The following is a 21,912-nucleotide window of genomic DNA, read 5'->3' as shown; positions in this document are numbered from 1 at the left end:
TTTACTCATTTTTGTTATGGTAGCATATAAACCTGGAGCCCGGAGAAGTAAACTGGTAGACATTATGTCTAAAAGCTGGCAATCCGATTCCCATTTAAATACAAACAGGATTTACAAGTAATAGAATCAGTCACATTATGCACAACTGGTGTTGGAACAAATGTGTTTTGTATGTGTGTGTGTCTGTCAGCCGGCTGTTTCTGATTGTGTCTGTCTTACCATCAGGCTCTAACGGTGAACTCCCACAGTCCAGTCTCATTACAATGGGTGCAAACGCTAGTCTGCCTTCTACGCAGTGCTTCCTGATGCTCTCCAGGATGTTGTGAGGAAAGTGGATGTGCAGGTCACATAGGAACACTATGCTATGATTGTCCTGTCAATGACACACATAGCATTGGTCACCAGTGATATCATGTTATAGGTAATATAAAAACCCAATTAAAAGAAATGTAAGTAAATAGTTTCTTGTTTAGGAGTAATACAGTAATGCATTTTACACTCTTAATTCTGCTGAATTATTTTTAACCCAATATTGGGTTACAAATAAACCTATGCAGTGTTGTTGTTATCCCAACCAACCCAGCATTGCATTTACACAAGCCAGCACAGGTTTATATGTGTTCTGTCCAATATTTAATCAGCATTGGGTTTAAAAATAACCCAGCAGAATTTAGTATGTAATACTTTTAAAAATTACATTTCCTAACATTAATCAACACTATTGTGTTTTCTTGTCTCACTACTTTATTCACCCACCTTTATGGTGTCCACACCCATCTGTAAACCAGAGGATCTCTCAAAGTTCCCCTCTCTTCTCAGATACTCATACCTACACACACAGACCCAAGAACAGGTAAATTATTATCTTCGAGAAGTATGAGGGGATCAAAGAAGGACTCATCAAGTGCATATCCTTTTTTAAAGATACATGCACCTTCTCTGAACACTCTCAAAAAAGGTACAAAAGTTGTCACTGAAATGGTAACTTTTCAAAAAGTGCACCTTTGTACCTTAGGTTGCATATTAGGAGCTCAAACGTCCCACAAATTTATGGAAATGTATAATGTTTTTCCATAGACTTATTAATGAAAGAGTGTTTTGGTGGCATGTAAATACATTTTTTCATCATACGTATTTTTTTGGTTTCTAAGTTGGGTGTGTAAGATACCAAATCCAATGCTATGTCATATTAATCAGTGTCTTGTTGACTAAAACATAGCATCGTTTTAAAATATGTCTGCAGCTCTCAACAACTTTTTTAGTGGGCTTGAAAATATTTTGACCCAGCGGGGTTAATTGTAACGCTGTGTTACAACTAACCCCTCAGCACTTACGATATGAAAACCACTAACATTAGCGTAATTCTTGCAGTAGTTTTAAATAGGCTACACATGAATGATTGCTGGCTGAAAACAAAATAAATGTGCCTGTCTTATCAAAAATCGTTTCTCAATTTATTTTTGAATATATTCTTTGAATAAGGTCACGTCAACGATTGAAATCATAATGAAATAAATCAATATAAAAAATGTGCTGCTTTTCCTAACATATTTAGACATTTGTATCTATTTATAATTGAACTATTGTTAGAAAAGGGCTGGATGAATGAATACATTGTGGATACGTGTCTTTTATAGACAGATATATAAACAATATCCACTTCAAGTATATAGACAAAATAGTATTGAAATATTTGCCTGCAAACTTAATTTTTAGCAAGTGTTACAACTACCCCCCTGCCTGTTACAATTAACCCCACCTATGGGGTAAGTTGTAGCGTTTGCACTTCTGTCACGTTTAGTGTAATTGTCCAAGAATGGTAAGTACTAGAAACAAACTTCAAATGTTCATTTGTAGCAGAGATGTGTGTGTTGCTTATATAAAAATATAACTTATCAAACTCAAAGATTTTTTGAATGATTGAGCCAAAACCAAAAAGCATTAGGTTGTGCCCGCTCTCCCCTACATATTGCTACCTCAGAGGTACATATCTGTACATAAATGGTACATATTAGGACATGTCACAGGGTACCGTCCCAGTGACAGCTTTTGTACAATATGAAGAGTTTGGTTCCAAAACGATCGAGATAAAATGTTTATTATTATGTTATCATGTTTTATTGTGCTACTTAGCTGTATTTTTTGTTATGATGGCTTAAATCAAATCAAACCAACTGCAGTTTTATTTATATTAATTGGAATGCACAATCAAAATACAAGATTGTTAAATAATTTAAAAAACTACGAGTTTTGGAACCAAACTATTCATATTTTCTGATAACAGATAAATCTGGCCAAAATTTTACCAGAAGTTCTCTGAAACAGCAATTAAGGGCATGCAGGTATTCACCTGGGAACAGTACTCTTTTTCAGTGCCTGCTCCACATCCATGTCATCGCTCTGGAAGTCCACAATGATCACGCTGAAATTGTCATCTTTGGTCTCATGGTGCAGAAGCTCCATATCTGAGATGAACTGCTGCACCCATCGAGCCTGATTCTTCACTGCCACAGAAAAACAAACGTACATTAGTGGCCATAAAGCTTATCCATTTTTACATTCATCCATTTGGCAGATGCTTTTATATAAAGTAACCTACAGTGCATCCAATCTATACATTTTATCACTATGTATATGTCCCCTTGGAATCAGACCCACAACAACCTTTAGCTGCAAGTGCTGTCAGCAATTAGTACAGAAAAAAGTAGGTTGAATGAAACTTTACTACAGTATAAAATCAAGCAAAATTGTGTTTGACATTTGTATTGGTTTTTTATACCTGGCACAACAAAGTGTACCATCACATCATGCCTCCACTCTAACATGGATGGCTGGCAGAGCAAGGGTTTGGCCCAGCTGCTGCTCCAGGGTGTGGTGGTATGAGTTTGGGTACTGGGGCTGCTGGGAGGTGGGTTTTTGGATGGCCCATGGTAGGAGAAGGCTACGGTTCCTTCTTTGCTTTCAAGTCCATCCTCATGTCGACTGCGGTGCAACAGGAGATAGATGTACTCTGACAGGCGCACAACCCTCTTCCCTTCCTCCATCAACAGTAGCTCCACTAAATAACGGTTGCCCCTGGCTGAATCTCTCCGCTTTTCTATATTTACTATACGGAGGAGAGTGTAGATCCTTATAGAGAGGTGACAGTGAGAAATCCAAATGGGGAAAGTGAAAGAGGCAGAAAGGAAAATGTAGTTAATTTAAATGAGACACAAATTTACATAAGCATATAACATCACATATCTTGTTTAATCTAGTTAGTTCAGGAGTGATATAATTTTGGCATTTATTATGATAAAGCTGTAGCAGTTTAAGTAGAGAATTATAAATAACTTTGCACAAAATACTGCAGACCACATAACATTCACACTCACCCTCCCCTCCGCTCGTTCAGCTTCTCCATATACTGCGAAATCACATCAACAGCTTCATTCTCTGCAAGTTGCAGGTTCCCCGAAACATTACACCTCAGGTCATTCCAGTCTGACCTCAGAAGCTCAAAGTCCATGGGGTTCACGCTGAAGGTGCGCTGCCAGTTGATGGCCTCCTCCGTCAAGCGTGGCCTCAGTTCTGCTTCCTCGTAACTGTACTCTGATATCTCCTCTTCCTCAAGACCCCTGCTCTGCTGAACCATGTCTGAACCCTCCAGCATCTCCGAAATCTTTGTTGCCTGCAGCTCCGGAGGCTGGCCGATCTCAGACGAGTTTAGCCTAGGGTGGGGTCTGTTTTCGGAGCTTAATGGGGGCAAGCTATTTGGATCTGATATGGAAGTTGGAGGGTTACCCTGATAATAAGGCCCAGGCTCTGTAGGAAAGGAAGTATGACTGTTCTTTGAAAGAGATAGTTGGGTGGAAGTTTTATGGTCCATTAGAGGGAAGTTTGGAAAGGGGAGAGCAGCTGATTGTGTTTTTAAAGACCTCCATTTTGAACTCAAGTCCACAGGCCGCTTGGGCTTTCTAGATTGATAAAGAAAGATACCAGGAAAAACCTCCACTGGAGATTTATGTACTCCTTTTTCTCTTGGTGGCCGAAGTCTAGTAATGTAAATATTGTCAGTGCTATTGTCTTTCTCCACGTTGGTCCCATCAACAAACTTACCCACATTACTTAAAATCCGATTAGCCAAAACATAAAGAGGGGATTTATGAGGAAGTTTAGGAAGAGACCTTCCCTTCACATGTGTGTTGGCAGTTTCTGTTAGTTTGCTTTTACCGGGCAGGCCCGGGTCAGGGAGGAGCCAAGCTAATGAACGACCTCTGTGAAAAAACCCAACGGTTTGGATGTCCCTGTCCTCTTCGCTTGCCTGTTCATTTGGAGCTCCACTTTGAGACTCCAATGTACCCACACTACCTTTAGTTTGCCCCAAATATTTAGTTTGTGGCATTTGATCATTTACCACCTGGTGCAGAGAGTTTTTATAAAATCTTTCCTCTCTCTTTCTTTTACTCTCATCTTGCTCTTTAAACTGACTGTACTCCCTCGCTTGCTTCGAGGTAGAGGTTGCTGTGGACCTTGACATCTTATTGGTTGGACTGGTAAATGCTATCCTCCCGGCTGGCCGCTTACTGGAATTGATCGTCTCCTCTGGGTCGACACCCTCTTCCTCCTCCAGAAAATCTGAGAAAAGAGACAGGCCAAGTGTAACTAAAGCCTTTGAATTAATTAATGTAATCCAAAAGAATTGCTTAATGACATGTAGCGATTAAAAAGTCAATGGCCCGGCTGCAGCAGTGTTGACACAAATCTACAGCTAATCATTATTGTCTTCAGGCTTTCTAACACCCAATGCTACACACAAACTTTGGGTGTGTGTAAAGACAGCTGCAACAAACCATCCAACATACATACACTAGGACATATAGGGGGTTCAAAATGAACCTTTACCCCAAATGGTGGGAGAACAGAGGAAAATCCAGACTAAGGTTATAATCTAAATATGATTAGGTTTGATTATTTCATTGTTTTCAATTGTTGACATGACCTTAGTCAATATTATAGATAAAGGTTATATTTTGTTGGAATGTTCTTTACATTATGTTAAAAACAGTAAATCACGAAAAATATACTTTATTTGGGGGTACTACGGAGCCCCTAAGGGGACATGGAGCAAAAATTAAATAAAGTTTAGTTTCGCCTGCACACGTGAAACTATTGCGTGCCCACATGAAACTTTCGCGTGCTCAAGTTTCGCTTTCACATGCACGCAATATTTTCATGTGCGCACGCGAAACTAAACTTTTAAAAAAATTCTGCACATGAAAGTTTTACGTGAGCACATGAAAGTTTTACGTGAGCACATGAAACTAAACTTTAGATTTTTTTACTCCAATATCACCTTAGGGGCTCAATAGTATTCATATATTTAAAGGTCACATTCTTCCTGATCCCATTTTTCAAACTTTAGTTAGTTTGTAGTGTCTTTGGTGCTTGGAGTGTTAAAGGGATAGTTCACCCAAAAATGAAAATTCTGTCATAATTTACTCTGATGTTATGTTGTTAAAAAACCTGTAGAAATTGCTTTGTTCTGATGAAAGATATTTTGAGGAATGTTGGTACCAAATGGATCATGAGCCCCATTCACTTCCATGTTAATATTATTTTCCTACTATGGAAGTGAATGGGGCTCATGATCGGTTTGGTTTCAAACATTACTCCAAATATATTCCTTTGTGTTCATCAGAACAAAGAAATTCGGTAACACTTTATTTTACGCTGTCTTTGTTACACATGCTACATGTAATAATTATAGTAATAACAGTTAATTATGCATAATTTCATACAACTTACCCTAAACCAAACCCTAATCCTAACCCCAACCCTATAGTAAGTACATGTTGTTAATGATTTTTACTTAGTACCTAAATGTATAATTACACTGTAACAGTGATACCGTAAAATAAAGTGTGACCAGAAATTCATACAGGTTTTGAACAACATGAAAGTGAGTAAATAATGACAGAATTTTCATTTTTGGGTGAACTATGCCTTTAATTTTAAACTCTGTGTACACATACAGTGCTGGTACACTCATTACAGACGCCATGTCGATAGAAAACAGCTGCTGTATTCTTATCTGTTATTAAGTTTCCAGCTGAGTACAGACCATCAGGTTTGGAGAAGAAAACAGGCTGGTCACCTTCCTCCTCATCCATCTTCATGTATTTATAGAAGCCAAATCTATACGAGAATTAAAAAGAGTGTCAAATGGCAAGAGTGCAAACGAGTATCATCCTATGTGTTTATTTACTTACTGATTGACTTCTTTTTACAATCAGTCAGGATTCTTACTTTTCTAAGTAGACAGGAGACTCTCTGTAAAAGCATTTGTTCTTTTTCTCCATATGACTCAGTCTGGTGAAGTCATTTGGATACACATAGGAAAGGTAAACCTGTTTGGCCAGATATAAAAACATAAGAAAAAAACAGGTAATTGTTTTTGATACATGACATGTAGCTATAGTTTATAACATTTTACAGCAAAATGTACTAAATAAGACAAATTTGAAATATTGATCATATTTGAACAGTATGTAATGACTCATGTAGTGGTATGCACCGAGTGCTAATGGCCAAAAGAGGGCACTGTTTGCTTTAAGCTCAGCGAGGTGTTAAAAGTGAGCTGGACAAGTAGTAGCTACTATTAAAGTACTTCTGCAGCATACTTCTTCGTATGTCATTAAAATGTAGTGTTAATAAATAATATTTCTCATTAGCTAAAATTTGATATTAAATAATTATAATTTTCAGATAGCTCAGTTGGCAGAGCTCAGAATTATCAGCGAAAAGATCATAGATTTAATCTCAGATAAAATCGCTTCGGATGAAAGTGACTGCCAAATTCATGTAAACTAAAATGTAATGTAAATCTGTTCACTGGCATGCCATTTAATTAACAATGTACCATGCAGTGGAAATTGCATCACTTACAAACTGCAGACCCTGATAGCGTGCAATAGGAAAATCCTTCACAACGTATGTAGGAGAGTACACGCAAGATGGAAGAACATTCTCCAGCCTGGACTGATGTATCATGGGAACTAAAGGGAAAAAACAAAAAATGTCTAATTCTTGTTTTAGACATTCAATACACAGACAAATAACTTTTATTTAGCACAAAATGTTTCCATTAATCTAACCTAAAAAAATAGGAATGAAAACTACAATACTGATGTCAATGAGGCAAAATTGCACCCAAAAGATGCCCCTGACCCTTATCATCTTAATGTGCTGCTACTAACATGCTAACACCACCATTTGTGCATAGTAGTCCACTGCAAAGCTTCCGCATAAGAAAAAAATGAGCACACCTGCTAACCATGTCAGGTTCAATACCCAGACAAACAGATGACGATTTATTCTATGCAACAACAGCCATACATACAATACAGCTAACATACTGTATAGCAGAGCCATTTCGTGAAGTGAAAACAGTGAAGTGAAAGTTACGTATTTGCCAATGTATGGTAACCCATACTTGGAATGTAACCTCTGCATTTAACCCATCCAGTGAATAGTGAACACATGCACTGCAAGTCATGAACACACAAACACCCGGATCAGTGGGCAGCTATCCCTGCAGTGCCCAGGGAGCAATTGGGGTTAAGGTGCCTTGCTCAAGGGCACCACAGTCACAACCACTCTACACAAGCCCGACACCAAACCACTAGGTTACAACTGCCCCAGTTGCCCCACATTCATGCATTGGCAACAAGTACAGTACAGTATATTCAGACAGGTTTTTTTCAATAAAGTGCCAAAAATTGTCTATTTACAAATAAGACTGTGAAATCTACTTAAAAGTATGTGTGCAATGTTAAAAGTGTTTTTTCCTTTCTCAATTTCACCGTGTACACAGAGACAACTGTATGGAAGTTATCCTTAGGTTGATTTCCAGAAAAAGTGTAAACACCGTTCATTTAAACAACCCGACCAGCCCACCATAACAACACTGGCTCAGCCAACCATGTGAGATTAATGCAGGGCTCTCTTGCAAAATTATAGCAATATTCCATTCGAACAACACAGAGTCTGAATATTATTAAGTGTCAGGCATGCATACAACACAGTGGGGAAATACAAACTCTTGTAGAAGGTGTCTCGAGGGTCTGGTTTGAGCATGTCTGCAGTCTGTGTCTCTGTCCTGTGCTTAACATGCAGAGTAAGAGAGTGGCTGGCCAGCGTCTGTGGGATGTGCTTTACTCGGTTCATCGTCAGATTTGATTCATCTGGGAGACAGTGAGAGAGAAGGAGAGAGAGAGAAAAAAAGATCTTTAACACTGCAAAAATGCCTTATATGAGGTTCAATATCTCCAATCTGGGCTTCATAAGACTAAGATCATTATCAACTCATTATATCATCACCATAACTGATTATTTATATAAAAATGACAATTACATGTATACATAAATTCCCAAATTAAAATGTTTACTGGTGGCCCTCATTTAATGCAATAGACTATATATTAGGAATAAAAATAAATATATAAAGTAAAAGAGGAATGAGGAAATGAGAAGAGAAAAATTATGAAAACAGTCCACCTCGTAATATGTGCATTGTATATGTGGACTGTGCAGTTAATTGCAGTTGTGCATTTCCTAGTATTTGGTGTGTCCACCTTTAGTTTCAATGGCAGCATGAGCAGAAACTATTATAGACTCAACAAGTTTGAGCAAAACCCGATGATCCATGTTAACCCAGGATTGGAATATGTTCCAAAAAGAATATCTTTTGTGTGCTTCAAAGAAAAGAAAAAGCTGACCTTTGGTACAAAGTAGGTAATAAATAATGTTAATACAAATGTCACATAAAGCAATTTGCTTATTTAATTACCTAAAGAGTGCAGAATAAGAGTTTAAATGTCTTATTTTTAAATTAGATTCTAAAACCCACAATGGTGTCATATATCATACACTATAAATATTTGGCTTTCTACCATAATCCATATAGCTGAGCTCAAAACCTCTGATAAAATCCAGACTGATTCTGGGAAACCTCAGCTCTTTCTCCGATGGTTACTGTACTTCCCAGGGGCTTAAAGATACACGACCAGCTTCATAAACACACACCACGCCTTAAAACAAACCCCTGGGCACTGAAGCATGCAGGTGTGTATGCGTGTATGGTGTCTATTCATTACGGCTTATCTCCTGACGTTATGAGAGCTCACAACAGTGTCTGCTCTGCTAGCCATTAATGAAAACACACTTTAATTAGTCCTATCGATCGACCACAAATGTATTAGCAGGCAAGTATGAGTTATGCTGCATCAAAGTCTATCCCTATGCACAGCAATGTTGTATCATTTTGCCAAAAAGCAAAAAAAAAAACAATAAAAGGGGAGAGTTATTATAATCAACACAGGGGTAATATTCTTAACACTCTTAACAATAAGATGACGCAGAAGTTGGCCATTCGAAATATTTCTGGTTTTGAACCTAAGTGTCTGACAGTCCTATTGAAATCATTAGCCATTTACCTTATGGCTTTATTGATTATTGAACAGACAGACATATTTGTCAGAAACTGTTAGAGTAACTAAGAAAGGTCACTGCAGTGAGTTGCGCCAGTAAACACATTTATTTCACGCTTGGGCAAGCCTGAATTATATCCATTATAACATTTAAAACCCTTTGGTGAATGCCACAGGAAAACTGCATCCTTAAAAGAATTTTAAGGTTTTTGATGGACAGAGAAACTATTCAGTTTACATTTTTTTCTGGAAATGCCACAGATTACAGGCCATACAGGCAGTGGCGGCTACTCTTCCGGGGGGCACAAAATCAAAATAAGTGTTTGGATAGTCATGTGTGTTGCATGTGTGTTCAAATTATGTGTTTGCTGCATCATGTGAACCATGTGTTTTGTCAATAACAAATACATTTTGTTTTTATAATAAAAGAGACGCTCACATTCACAAAATACACGCAAGACACTCCCGTAAATCTGATTTCGCATTTTATCATTAACCCTTTAGACACGTCTGCAGCAGGCACTTATTTTAACAAGACACGTGTTGCACATAGGATCACTCGACGCGCCAAACACATATTTTGAAATTACGAACCACACACATGGCGGGCTACATACATCTTGTGACAAACTTCGCATCGATCGCCCTCGAAAAAGAAGTCACCGGCCGCCACTCCAAACAAAGATGGCAAACCTTATTTTTTAGAGGTCAATCGTTACAGAAGTTTTAAGTTTAAACGTACAGCAGCAACTGTTTGGTTTAATATATTATCATTTTGAAAAAACACTACAACATTATGGCCATTTTCAACAATAAATTAATAGTCAGCCTACTGTAAAGCCAATTAGAGGAGATCTCCCTATATGTTCGTACCCCAGATATCATGACAAGAGTGTGCGTGTGTGTGGTCCTCCTTGGGGGAGTGGTCTGCATGATTAATGATCAGAACAATCGTCTGGAGTCGACTTTACGCTTCCGCCGTGGATTGGTGGTGGCAACCAAAGCATACCCCCCTTTCCCTTAGCTTGTTAAGCGCAGTGAGGATTAAATCGAAAAATTGCTTTTGCCTCAAATAATTATGTAAAGAAGCAAAGGAGTGTCATGGGGATTCTTTTCTATCTCTACTTCTTGTTAAAAGCATGTGTAAATTAAAGTCAGTTCCCTTGATGAATGGCAGTAATTTGAAGGAGAATGTGGGAACATGTGTACTGCTTGATAAGACGCTGACTGTCACATTATGGCTCAAGTGCTTTCTGGTGATAACCTAGTTGTTGTTTTATACATTCAAATGCAAGTTTAATTACGAATAATATGTGATGTTGTGAGGTTGTGAATGTTAACTGCAATGTTTAGAGGTGACAGAGAGATGAACTCATACTCCAGTTCAGAACAAACATTTGAATAACAGAAAATTAGTAGTTACCTGTGTACATGGAGATATACGCTGAGTCAATGACATCATACTTAAGGCCAGGCAGGAAAGGTCTCCACTGCAAAAGAATAAAAAGATATTAAGGCGTAAATGAAAGAAAGATATACTTGTTTTTAAGCGTTCAAGGATGGCACTACAGTATGTCTGAAAATAGATGATTTACAGACACATAGCAATTCCTTTAAAGAACCTCTACAATTACAATATCACTTTTCCTTTGGCACTCTTACATAAGAGGTCATTTGCCAGATGCAGAATGAAAATCTCTAATCGCACTGCCAAGCGCGCAAAAACCTTTAGAGGATTTCTCTCTTTTATTCGCATAACAATCAAATCATAAAGAGAAACAATGACAGAAAGAAAATACAAGGGAAATTCATTTAAATTTGGAACAGATCAATGTCGACATGCTTATATTATGACAGTTCCAGGGCCCAGAAAATGGTACGTAACAGAACAACAGTGTCTGTCAAACGTACTGTCTTTGCATACTAATTAGTTACAGGCACACACACAAAAGACGGTCGTGAAGGTGACTATTTGACTAAAAAATAATGAATTTTCTGCTTTATTTGACAATAGAGAAATCCTGTCTGGCAAAGAATTATTCAAGTGTCAGAGCCAAACACACTGCAAAAAATGACTTTCTTAGTATTTTTGTCTTGTTTTCAGTAAAAATATCTAAAAGTTCTTAAATCAAGATGAATTTTCTTGATGAGCAAAATGACCTAAGAAAATAATACTAGTTTTAAGACAAAAAATATACAATTTAAGTGAATTTGTGCTTAAAACAAGCAAAAATATCTGCCAATGGGGTGAGAAAATTTGACTTGAATTAAGTGTTTAAGAAAAAAGTAATCTTATTTTACAATTTTTTTTCTCACCCCATTGGCAGATAATTTTGCTTGTTTTAAGGACAATTTCACTAAAATTGTATATTATTTGTCTTAAAACTAGACTTATTTACTAAGGTCATTTTGCTCATCAAGAAAAAGCATCTTAATTTAAGAGTTATTAGATATTTCTTCTGAAAACAAGACAAAAGTACTAAGTAAGAAAGTCATTTTTTGCAGTGCATCTACCTACTCTAAAAAAAAATGCTAGGTTATTTTTAACCTATTGGTTCAAAAATGGACAAACTCAACCGGCTAGGTTGTTTTAATGTTATATAAATATTTTCTTGTATTAATTTAACCTGACAACTATGGGTTTTCCCTTTCTGATCCAACGCTGGGTTGAAAATAATAACCCAGTGCTGTGTACATATACATTTACTAAGTATTTTCAACACCTGATTTTGCCATACTTTGATAACTATGGTACAACAGCTCTGTAAAAAAAACTATCCTCATAACCAACCATAAACTTATCCCTAAAATTAAAGAGAAATTATAGGTCAATAACAATGGTGTAGAAGCACCTAACCCTAACTTCACTTTAAGTGTATATGTGTGTGTCCAACGCTATCTCATGAGAATTCATACACATTTTACGAGTTGGCAAATTCGTGTTAATTTAATTTATTGGCTAATTAATTATTTATATGACCACATTCGTAAGTTTTGGTACGATTTGCCTTGACCCCTGTGACGTTGGGGTTAGGGGTTCGGTTTCATTGTTTTTTCATGAGAATTGTACGATTTTGCGCGATTAACTTCATATAAATTTATTCAAATAGGCCAAATCGTAAAATATGTAAGATTTCCCGTGAGATCAGGCTGGTGTGTCCCTAAAATCTGATTGGTTGATTTCGATGTGGTCCCAAGGTCAACAATGATGTTGACCCAGGAACATCTCTCACTTGTGTAAATGCACAAAACACATCCACAAACATCTTGGACAGCTGAATCAGTTTGGTTCAAGTGTTTATTATTCAGCCTGCGCTGAATAATAAAGGGTTTTTCAAGGTCAGATATGCCTTTCGGGAATCAATAGAGTGCGGTTACAGCACAATGTCAGATCTGAGAAACTACAGACGCATGTTTGCTCCCGGAGACACATACAAATATAGACATGAAAACAACACACTGATAAATATACATTTTGAGAAACCTTTATACCTTTTCCTGGAAAAGACAGACACACACACACACACACATTTAATAAAAAAATGTTAATCCATCCTAAATTTTCTGACTTTTGATCATAAGACTTCAGTTGAGTTTTTTATTTTTTCAGGAGGGAAACCAGAGAAGCAGACGGATTAGCAAAAACTTTCCATTTACTCTCATTACTGTCAAGGAAAAACAAGACAGTACGCCACACCTAACGTTGACCTTAAGTTAGCTGGTAAACAAACTGGTCCAGTGTTTCTCATAAAAATGCTAAAATCTAAACAAATGAGACAATATTATCATATATAATCTATGTAGACTTAAAAATAGGAGGAAACCATGTCCTACTTTACCCAAGACACAACAACTCCTTCAAGCAGTTCAGCTCAGTTTATTTCTGTACTGCAAAAAGCAGTTTACTAAAAATAAAAAAAGAGAGTCTTGAGAAATGTCAGACAAGTCTACGAATATAGCAATCCATAGACAAGCTTACATGATGTTGCACATATTGCATCAGCTGCAGCAACATTGTTTCATTTTTCTCCTGACAATAAATAAAACAAAGCCTATTCACAGTTGACTGACAGTACTGTCTATAATAGCTCATAATAGAAACACTGAAGTTATTGGTCAGTCTATATCTGACATTCTTTATTAAGCCTCTTTGTTCCTACAAAGCCTGGGGATTGTATTAAAATGCTAATCAGGCTCAGACTAACTCAGGAGTAGGGTGCTGATGATAAAAGCTACCATGAGAAGTTTAAGAATCACAGCATCGAGCCCAGCTTTTATGACTTAATATATCTTGGAACAGACCAGCGGTTTGGTTAATAAATGAATGTATGTGTTTGCCACAGATAATTAGCTGTTTTTGCTTTCTGGTGTCTGGTCCCCGTTGACTTTCTTGCTGAGAATACCTCCAAACCCCATGAATTTATTCATTGGGCTCCTCTCAAGTCTTTGAAGCTTCTTTTCCCGAACGTTCCTAACTCAAGTGAAGTAAGGAACATTAAAAGAGGAGTGAAGCACCGCTCAACAACTTGGCAGCTCTAAGCCTCCAGGCAGTGAAAGTTATGCAGTCAAGATTAAGAACTGTGCATTTATATTAGACATAAATAAAACGTTAGTGGAGTGAAACCTTTTTTGGTGCTCACATTTGCCCTGTGCAGATAGCACTGAAGGTAACAATGCCTTAAATCTAGTTTAACACAACAAAATAATGATGCTTAAAAGGTTAATTATTCAGAGCGATGCCACAGAAGAACCATTTTTGATTACTCAAAGAACCTATTTAGTCAAAGGTTCTTTAAATAATTATTACATTTTTTCCATGCAACAAAGAAACTTTTATCACTACAAAAAACCTTTTGTGAAACAGAAAGTTTATTTAGAGTTAAAGGTTCTTTATGGAACCAATTTACCAAAAATGCTTCTTCTATGGCAACATGTAGCATATTTATTTTTGAAAATCTATGGGTCAATGACAAAACAAGCTCCTTAAATATTTTTAAGTCAGGAATGTGTTTAAAACGTTTTGTTTCTTGAACAACTTTCAATAAAGTCTATGGGCCAGATATAAGTTTTAATGCTCCCTATGTCATGCTGATAATTTTTTATTTGATAGTGGCACTTAAAATTATAATCCAGACACAAAAATATGCATGTTATGTCAATGACCCCTATACGAATGACAACAAACCTTTCAGTTCAATTAAAAGCTCCTCTGTAAATTCTCTGTTGTGAGTCTCCAATCCAAAGCCTATCTCAAACACAAAGGGCCTATCATACAGTACACCCGGCACAATGCACTGCAACACAAGTGTTTTTTGCTAGTTTCAGCCTGACGCAGTTATCATTTTCACGTCCAGCGCAATGTTGTTTAAATAGCAAATGCATTTGCGCCCATTTCTGCGCCCATGGGCGTGCTGGTCTGAAAATGAGGTGTGTTCAGGCGTATTGTTGGTGCGTTGCTATTTTAAGGCAACTAAAACAGACTGCATCAATGACCAACTGAACCTGGCCTAAAGTGTAAAGTCAATGGCGTAATTATTTTTGTTTGTTATTTAAAGAGGGAGTTAGTAAGATGCATCTATAAATGCCACGACAATGCGCATACACATGGACGCGCACAAATATTTATAAATATTAAAAATTTAAGGATTAAAATGTAAAAGTTTAGTATTGTGTTTTTTTGGACAATGAGGACAGATTACAGGACTTTAGAAGGCATAAAGAGCTGCTTCACCCGTACCCTGGTAAGCTGATTACTTCTTTTAAAAAGTGCAAATATTGCATTTATTCTGAAATGATTTTTAAATGCTACCCCACCACAGATTTATTGTATATAATGACTTTGTACCTCTGGATATGGTGAGATGAGAGCCATTTTTAAGTGAGATTTTTCAAAACACCCACAGTGCTGTTCCAGTGCTGAAAAGTCTCTCCGCACATTTGTAAATTATTTATCCCCTCTTAAGTGTTTTTACTTATGCAAACCTTTTTTTGCATATTTGTAAATTATTCTTATAAAAACCTTTACAGTGATCATGCATCATACTTTATCGGCTTATTTTATTTATTACTCTACAGTATGACTGAAATAAACTTTAAAAAAGTACCAAAACTTTAATTACACAAATAACCATTTCATTGAATAAAATACAACGCATTTTAAACCATGCGCTTAGATCAAGGGTCTAAAAGAGTGAGTGCAGAATTATTAGGCAAGTTGTATTTTTGAGGATTACTTTTGTTATTGTACAACTACAGAGCTCTTGGTCAATTCAAAATGTTAACAAACCCTCAAACCTGAACATTTAAGTAGTAAAAGTGAAATTTTGGCTTTCTTAAGAGAATATTTCTATGTACATCATTATTAGGCAACTTCTAGTGTGCAGAATTATTAGGCAACTAAATGAAAAACAAAGATTTTACCGTCTCACTTGTTTTTTTTTCACCTGTTAAAGTGAGAATAATAAACAAACTCTACATTTACAAAAATAAAACAATAAAAAATAAGAAAATATATAAACTCAGTGACCAATATAACCACCCTTCTTTTCGATAACAGTCACAAGCCTTCCATTCACGGATTCAGTCAGTTTTTTGATCTGGTCTGAACCAACATTTTGTGCAGCCACAACCACAGCCTCCCAGACACTGTTCAGAGAGGTGTACTGTTTACCTTCACTGTAAATGTCCTGCTTAAGAAGGGATCAAAAGGTCTCAATAGGGTTTAAGTCAGGTGAAGAAGGGGCCATGTCATTAGTTTTTCATCTCTAAGGCCTTTACATACCAGCCATGCAGTGGAGTACTTTGATGTATGTGATGGAGTGTTGTCTTGCAAAATAATCAGTCTTCTTGAAAGATGCAAACTTTTTCCTCTACCACTGCTTGAAGAAGTGATTTCCTTAGTTTTCTGTTGTTTAATTAATATAAATGACAGAAACATAAGCAGATAAGAACTGCTACTTTCAGACCAACACATCTGACTTCTTTCTGAACTGTTTACACTCACTTTAAGACATAGGCTAACTGAATGTTTTTATGAGAATAGGTGCCAAGGCTGTGGTATTTTGTCGCACTAATTTTGTGTTTGCACAAAATTAATTATATGAATTATATTTAATTTATATAATAAAGAAGACAGTGTTAATGTTTATTTGATTCTATTTATGTACCCAAATCTTAGATCTTACTTTATTTGTAACTTTGTTCTTTTCAATTTTTATATGCTCATCATTTCTTAATTTGTTCTTATTTTATTTTCCCAGCCCCAGTTTTGCTGATCTGAAAATTATTCGATCTATTATTTAAAAAACACAATGTAATCCATTTAACCAATAGCCTACTATATAGTAAAATTATGTAATTTGAGAGTAGGCCTTGAGGTCTACCCTATCTTACCCCTATTATGTTTAAAATTTCTGGCCTTGCAGTGTTTCACACTAATTTGAGGGGTAAAAACATTTAGGGTTTGAGTTAAGGGTAATTTGGAGTTTCTTTGATTAAAACCAGGATCAGATGATTGTTGATCCAGGATCACATCTTACTGTCAAATCACAGCGACCCTATAATGAGGGGGGTGGGGCTTAGCTAGGGGACCCCCATAAGCTTTGACATAATTCGAACACTGTCTAATATATATACATAATTTTAATGTGGTTGAATTGTTATTGCAGGTCTACTGTATTTAAATGTGCCCATCACTGCCAAGAATAGGAATTGATTCCTAGATGTCGGTTTTATGATCTAGTTTCTCTCCTCCTCTCTCTGCTCGGCTTCAGCTTTTTATATTTTCCTAGATAATAAAATTAGATAGGTTTACTGGTTAAATTCTGCATCCTTTGGGTGCACTTTGGATATAATCAGGCTATCAAAAATCACTGCATCTTTTCAAAGCTGTTAAAATACTCAAGTATGTCATCATGGTCAAAGACATAGTAACAATAAAGGGTTTTATGGGTCATGGGTTACCAAATTGCAGTTAAATGTTTGTTTGCTGCGGATTATAGCCATGATAAATTGAACAACATTGACATTGTTTTCACTATAGCATTGTAATAATTCAGATCGGGTCATTACATAGAACAACACTAGAATCTATTTTGTAGATTTAAGTTTAAAAAAATGCTTTTCAAGACTTTGATGCTTTTTAAAATGCTTTTTAATTTGATGTGTTTCTAATCTTTTTTCCCAATGAATTTTAAATAATACATTAACGGAAGGGGAGTAAAGCACAGAATAGGACAATAACAGAGGAAGTGGGTCAGACTTTTGATTCATGACGCATTTAATTCCGTTTATTTCATGATAAGGGTACAGTAATAAAAAGCCCCGCCTACTGAGTGTTCTAATGATGAAGGAGGTGTAACCAGGGCAGACACCAAAAGGTTATTGCTAAAACTTAAGGAATATTAATTTCTAAACACTACCCCTGACAATTTAATTGACATTTCAACTTTAATAATTAACACACCTTGAACATTGCAGGAATTAACTAAACTATGGCTCTGTACTCACCGCCACCTCCACATGATCGGAACCTCTGTCATCTTGCTTGTGCAAAATCTCAAAGTAGTATCGCCGTGAGGACATAAGACTGCAGAAATAGAGAAAGAGAGAGAAAGAGAAAGAAAGAGAGAGAAAAAAAGAGAGATTTGGGAAGAGGTCTGGAGAAATAAAGGTGAAAGGAAGAAAGGCAAAAAACTTGTCTTCGTAAGAAAGGGAAATGTTATACAGATATGATGAGCAGAGAAAGAAGACAGATGCAGAGATGAAAAATGCTAATGCAAAAGTTGTGTACAGGTTGTGTGCATTGTTACTGACAAAAGAACTAAGTGCTTTTCCATCTACAAGATATTGTAAACACAGATCAGCAGTAAACTAACCTTTCATCCTTTTCTAGATCAGTCTGATCAATTGATATCTACACATGCTTAAGTAAGTCTCTACAGACTTATAAAGTGATGTATTGTTTAGTTTTTGTTTGACTGATGTCTACAATTTCAATAAATAAAGGATTCCGGAGTTTAAGGATTCAGGAAATAAGGGACTTAATAAGACAGGAAGTTTGGTCCAGCAGATAAGGGCCAGATAGAATTGGTTGATTAATCGGATCCGAAGGAGTTTTACTCAAAGGAGTTTTACTCAGTAATTGACAAGGAGTGATGAAAATAGTGAGATAAGAATGGGAGGACCAAATGAATACACACTCTTTAAAGGACATTTCACAAGACTTTTTTAAGATGTTAAATACATATTTGGTGTCCCCAGAGCACGTATGTGAAGTTTTAGCTCAAAATACCATATAGATTTATTATAGCATGTTAAAATTGCCACTTTGTAGGTGGGAGCAAAAATGTGCCATTTTTGGGTTTGTCCTTTTAAATGCAAATTTAGCTGATCTCTGCACTAAATAGCAGTGCCATGGTTGGAGAGTACAGATAAAGGGGCAGTATAGTCCCCTTCTGACATCACAAGGGGAGCCAAATTTCAATTACCTATTTTTTCACATGCTTGCAGAGAATGGTTTACCAAAACTAAGTTACTGGCTTGTTCTTTTACACATTTTCTAGGTTATAGAATTACCGGGGACTCAATTAAAGAACTTAAACACAGAAAAAGTCAGATATTCATGTTATGTCCTCTTTAAATCAGGCTGCTGTAGTATTACGACTAAGTGATGTGGGTGATCATTTATGATTATAGTGTTGATAATCTGATGATGTTTGATACCAAAGAGATCATAACCTCTGTACATGGGTTCTTGTGGTTAACTAATTCATTTACCAGATGCAAATTAACAGGCTAGTCTTTCTCATTCTTGCACTCCTACAGAGTATTTATTTAACCTCTGTTGTCTTGTTTATTACCACCTACAGTACTGTAGCTCATTTTGTTGACTATAATGACTGAACTATCCCCACTTCAATTAGGAATACATCATTATTGTTTCTGTAACAAATTATTTTGTCTAGAACAAAGCACTCACATACCTCCTATGGGTAATATACTATTGCTGCAATAGTTAGCCTGTCTGGAACTGAGCTGACTTAAACCACTATAATGTATGACACTTGCATTACATCCGAACGGCCCCTACGCTAATAGAATTCTATTTTTGTCTCCCTGTCTCGTGCTCGACCCCGAGGACAATGAGACAAACAGACCCAGTTCATGTTGCTGTAAAGGTCATCACACCACTGATCTACTGGCTGTCCTTCAACGTGATGCCCAGCCGATAAATGACCAACGACCACCGGCTGAACCGGTTTAATCCGCTTACCCGCTTCCTATCCCTACTGTGTTTATATATCTATATATAAATATATATAAATCTCTCCCAAGGGTTTTTGTCTTTCTAGGAGTTTTTCCCACCGGGTTTTCTCCTAGGGGGTTTTTTAGTCCCCGGGAGAGTCAGCCAACTTTGGTTTAACTTAGCACTTTACTGTATACGTTACATTATTAATACGCTCGCTTGTACAGTTTAACCTTAGCTGCTATATTCTACTTCTTATCCTATCTATTGATTTTCCGTGTTCTCCCCTACATCTACTCATGTAAAGCTGCTTTGCAACAATTAACAATTGTGAAAAGCGCTATATAAATAAAATCAAATTGAACTGAAATACAGAACACAAATTCTGTAACAAATACATTAACATTTCAACTAAGAACAAACTTTAGAAGGGAGACTGCTACGAGTTTTAAAATATGACTTTCTTCTTGAGCAAAGTGTGTGCTTGTTGTTTGTTCATTAAGGGAAATTAGTCATTTATGCATAGATTACATGATAAAAAACAGATTAAAAAATTTATGATTTTATTCACGCTTGCAAATCAAGAGTGGCCTGAACTGAATACGGAAAGACAGAATATAATGTGCTTAATTATAAATACTTGGAGAGTACAAACTTATTGATAAAAAGTATTAAATGATTAAAACTGCAGTGTGTCATTTGCGCTAATGGCACCAAATGCAATTTCAAAAATATGTGACCCTGCTTGTAAAAACCCTACAGAATCCACTACAAAAACCTTTTGTACAACGGAATGGTTCCTGTGAATGTTGAAGGGTCTTTAAGGAATACAGCCAATTTATTTTTGAAACTTTTATTTCTTAAGAATGTAGCCCTTTTCTCACATCACTGGTTAGGCTACTCAAACAGATACTTTAAGGTCTTTGCACATACATAAAGGCTTTTGTACATAAAAATACACTTAAGTTCATTTTTTTTAACTGTTAGTATAAAGAAATAAATCCAGTTTATTAGATGGCCTTTTAGAAAACTACTGAAGCTAACTGATCTAAAATTTCAACATTCTTTAACACATTTGTGACAGATATTTCTAGAATGTCAAGAGAGATGGACCCCTGCTGGCCCTGCATAACTGGCATATTCACATAAATGACAGACGCCACTTCTGAGACTCCTGAAGTTACAATGCTCTTTCTTTCCAAAAGCCATAGATGGTAAACCAGACAGAATAATGCTTAACTCTTAACTTCATATAAGTAAAAGATATAAAGAATATACATACACATGTATGAATATCCCTAAAATATTGAGATCCCGATGAAAGCCTATCCTCAGTGCAAGACATATGAAAGCCCGCATAGAGTTTCAGGTGTTTTTTGGCAAAATCTATGCAGGCTTTCATATGTCTTGAACTGAAGAGAGGCTTCTGTCGGGCCACTCTGCCATAGAGCCCCGACTGGTGTGGGGCTGCAGTGATAGTTGACTTTCTGGAACTTTCTCCCATCTCCCTACTGCATCTCTGAAGCTCAGCCACAGTCATCGTTAGGTTCATCTTTACCTCTCTCACTAAAGCGCTTCTCCCACGATTGCTCAGTTTGGCTGGACGGCCAGGTCTAGGAAGAGTTCTGGTCGTCCCAAACTTCTATTATTTAACGACTATAGAGGCCACTGTGCTTTTAGAAACCTTGAGTGCTGCAGAAATTATTCTGTAACCTTGGCCAGATCCGTGCCTTGCCACAATTCTGTCTCTAAGCTCTTTGGGCAGTTCCTGCGATCTCATGATTCTTATGTGCTCTGACATGCACTGTGAGCTGTAGGTCTTATATAAACAGGTATGTGCCTTTCCTAATCAAGTCCAATCAGTTTAATTAACCCTCATGTGTTGTTGGGGATGTTTTCATCCACTACAGAGTTTTTTTTACTCTTAATTTGGCCGTAACTTTCTCTCTGTTTTAGCAAATTGAATGATTTTTGGTGACAAATCTTATATTTACATATATTTTAAGAAAATGCTTTGAAATTTTTTAAAAACTCAACGATATACCGTGGGCAAATTTACTACCCTTTCGTGTTGTTAGTGGATGAAAACATCCACTAAATTCAACGACTGTAAAAATTTATCAGATGAACATTTTTTCCAAATTTTTTTTCATAAATCTGTTAATCAACCTCAGTACTGATCAAAACTACCAAATC

General features: G+C 36.5%; 1 protein-coding gene across 2 annotated transcripts in view; it reads right to left on the bottom strand.

The window, feature by feature from the left end:
* b4galnt4b (beta-1,4-N-acetyl-galactosaminyl transferase 4b) overlaps positions 1 to 21,912 on the bottom strand; it is a 72,555-nt gene that overhangs the window by 1,415 nt on the left and 49,228 nt on the right. For both annotated transcript variants that reach the window (XM_065289226.2, XM_065289227.2), the window contains exons 9-19: positions 17,979 to 18,057; positions 10,894 to 10,960; positions 8,082 to 8,225; positions 6,928 to 7,037; positions 6,289 to 6,389; positions 6,104 to 6,177; positions 3,375 to 4,617; positions 2,780 to 3,129; positions 2,351 to 2,504; positions 757 to 829; positions 220 to 373 (exon numbers count right to left, since the gene is read on the bottom strand). In XM_065289226.2, coding sequence (XP_065145298.1) covers positions 220 to 373; positions 757 to 829; positions 2,351 to 2,504; positions 2,780 to 3,129; positions 3,375 to 4,617; positions 6,104 to 6,177; positions 6,289 to 6,389; positions 6,928 to 7,037; positions 8,082 to 8,225; positions 10,894 to 10,960; positions 17,979 to 18,057 — 2,549 coding nt within the window. The remainder of the gene's footprint in view (positions 1 to 219; positions 374 to 756; positions 830 to 2,350; positions 2,505 to 2,779; positions 3,130 to 3,374; positions 4,618 to 6,103; positions 6,178 to 6,288; positions 6,390 to 6,927; positions 7,038 to 8,081; positions 8,226 to 10,893; positions 10,961 to 17,978; positions 18,058 to 21,912) is intronic.

Source organism: Paramisgurnus dabryanus, chromosome 2, assembly GCF_030506205.2.
Source record: "Paramisgurnus dabryanus chromosome 2, PD_genome_1.1, whole genome shotgun sequence".
NCBI lineage: Eukaryota > Metazoa > Chordata > Actinopteri > Cypriniformes > Cobitidae > Paramisgurnus > Paramisgurnus dabryanus.
This window is presented reverse-complemented; position numbering and strand designations above follow the sequence as displayed.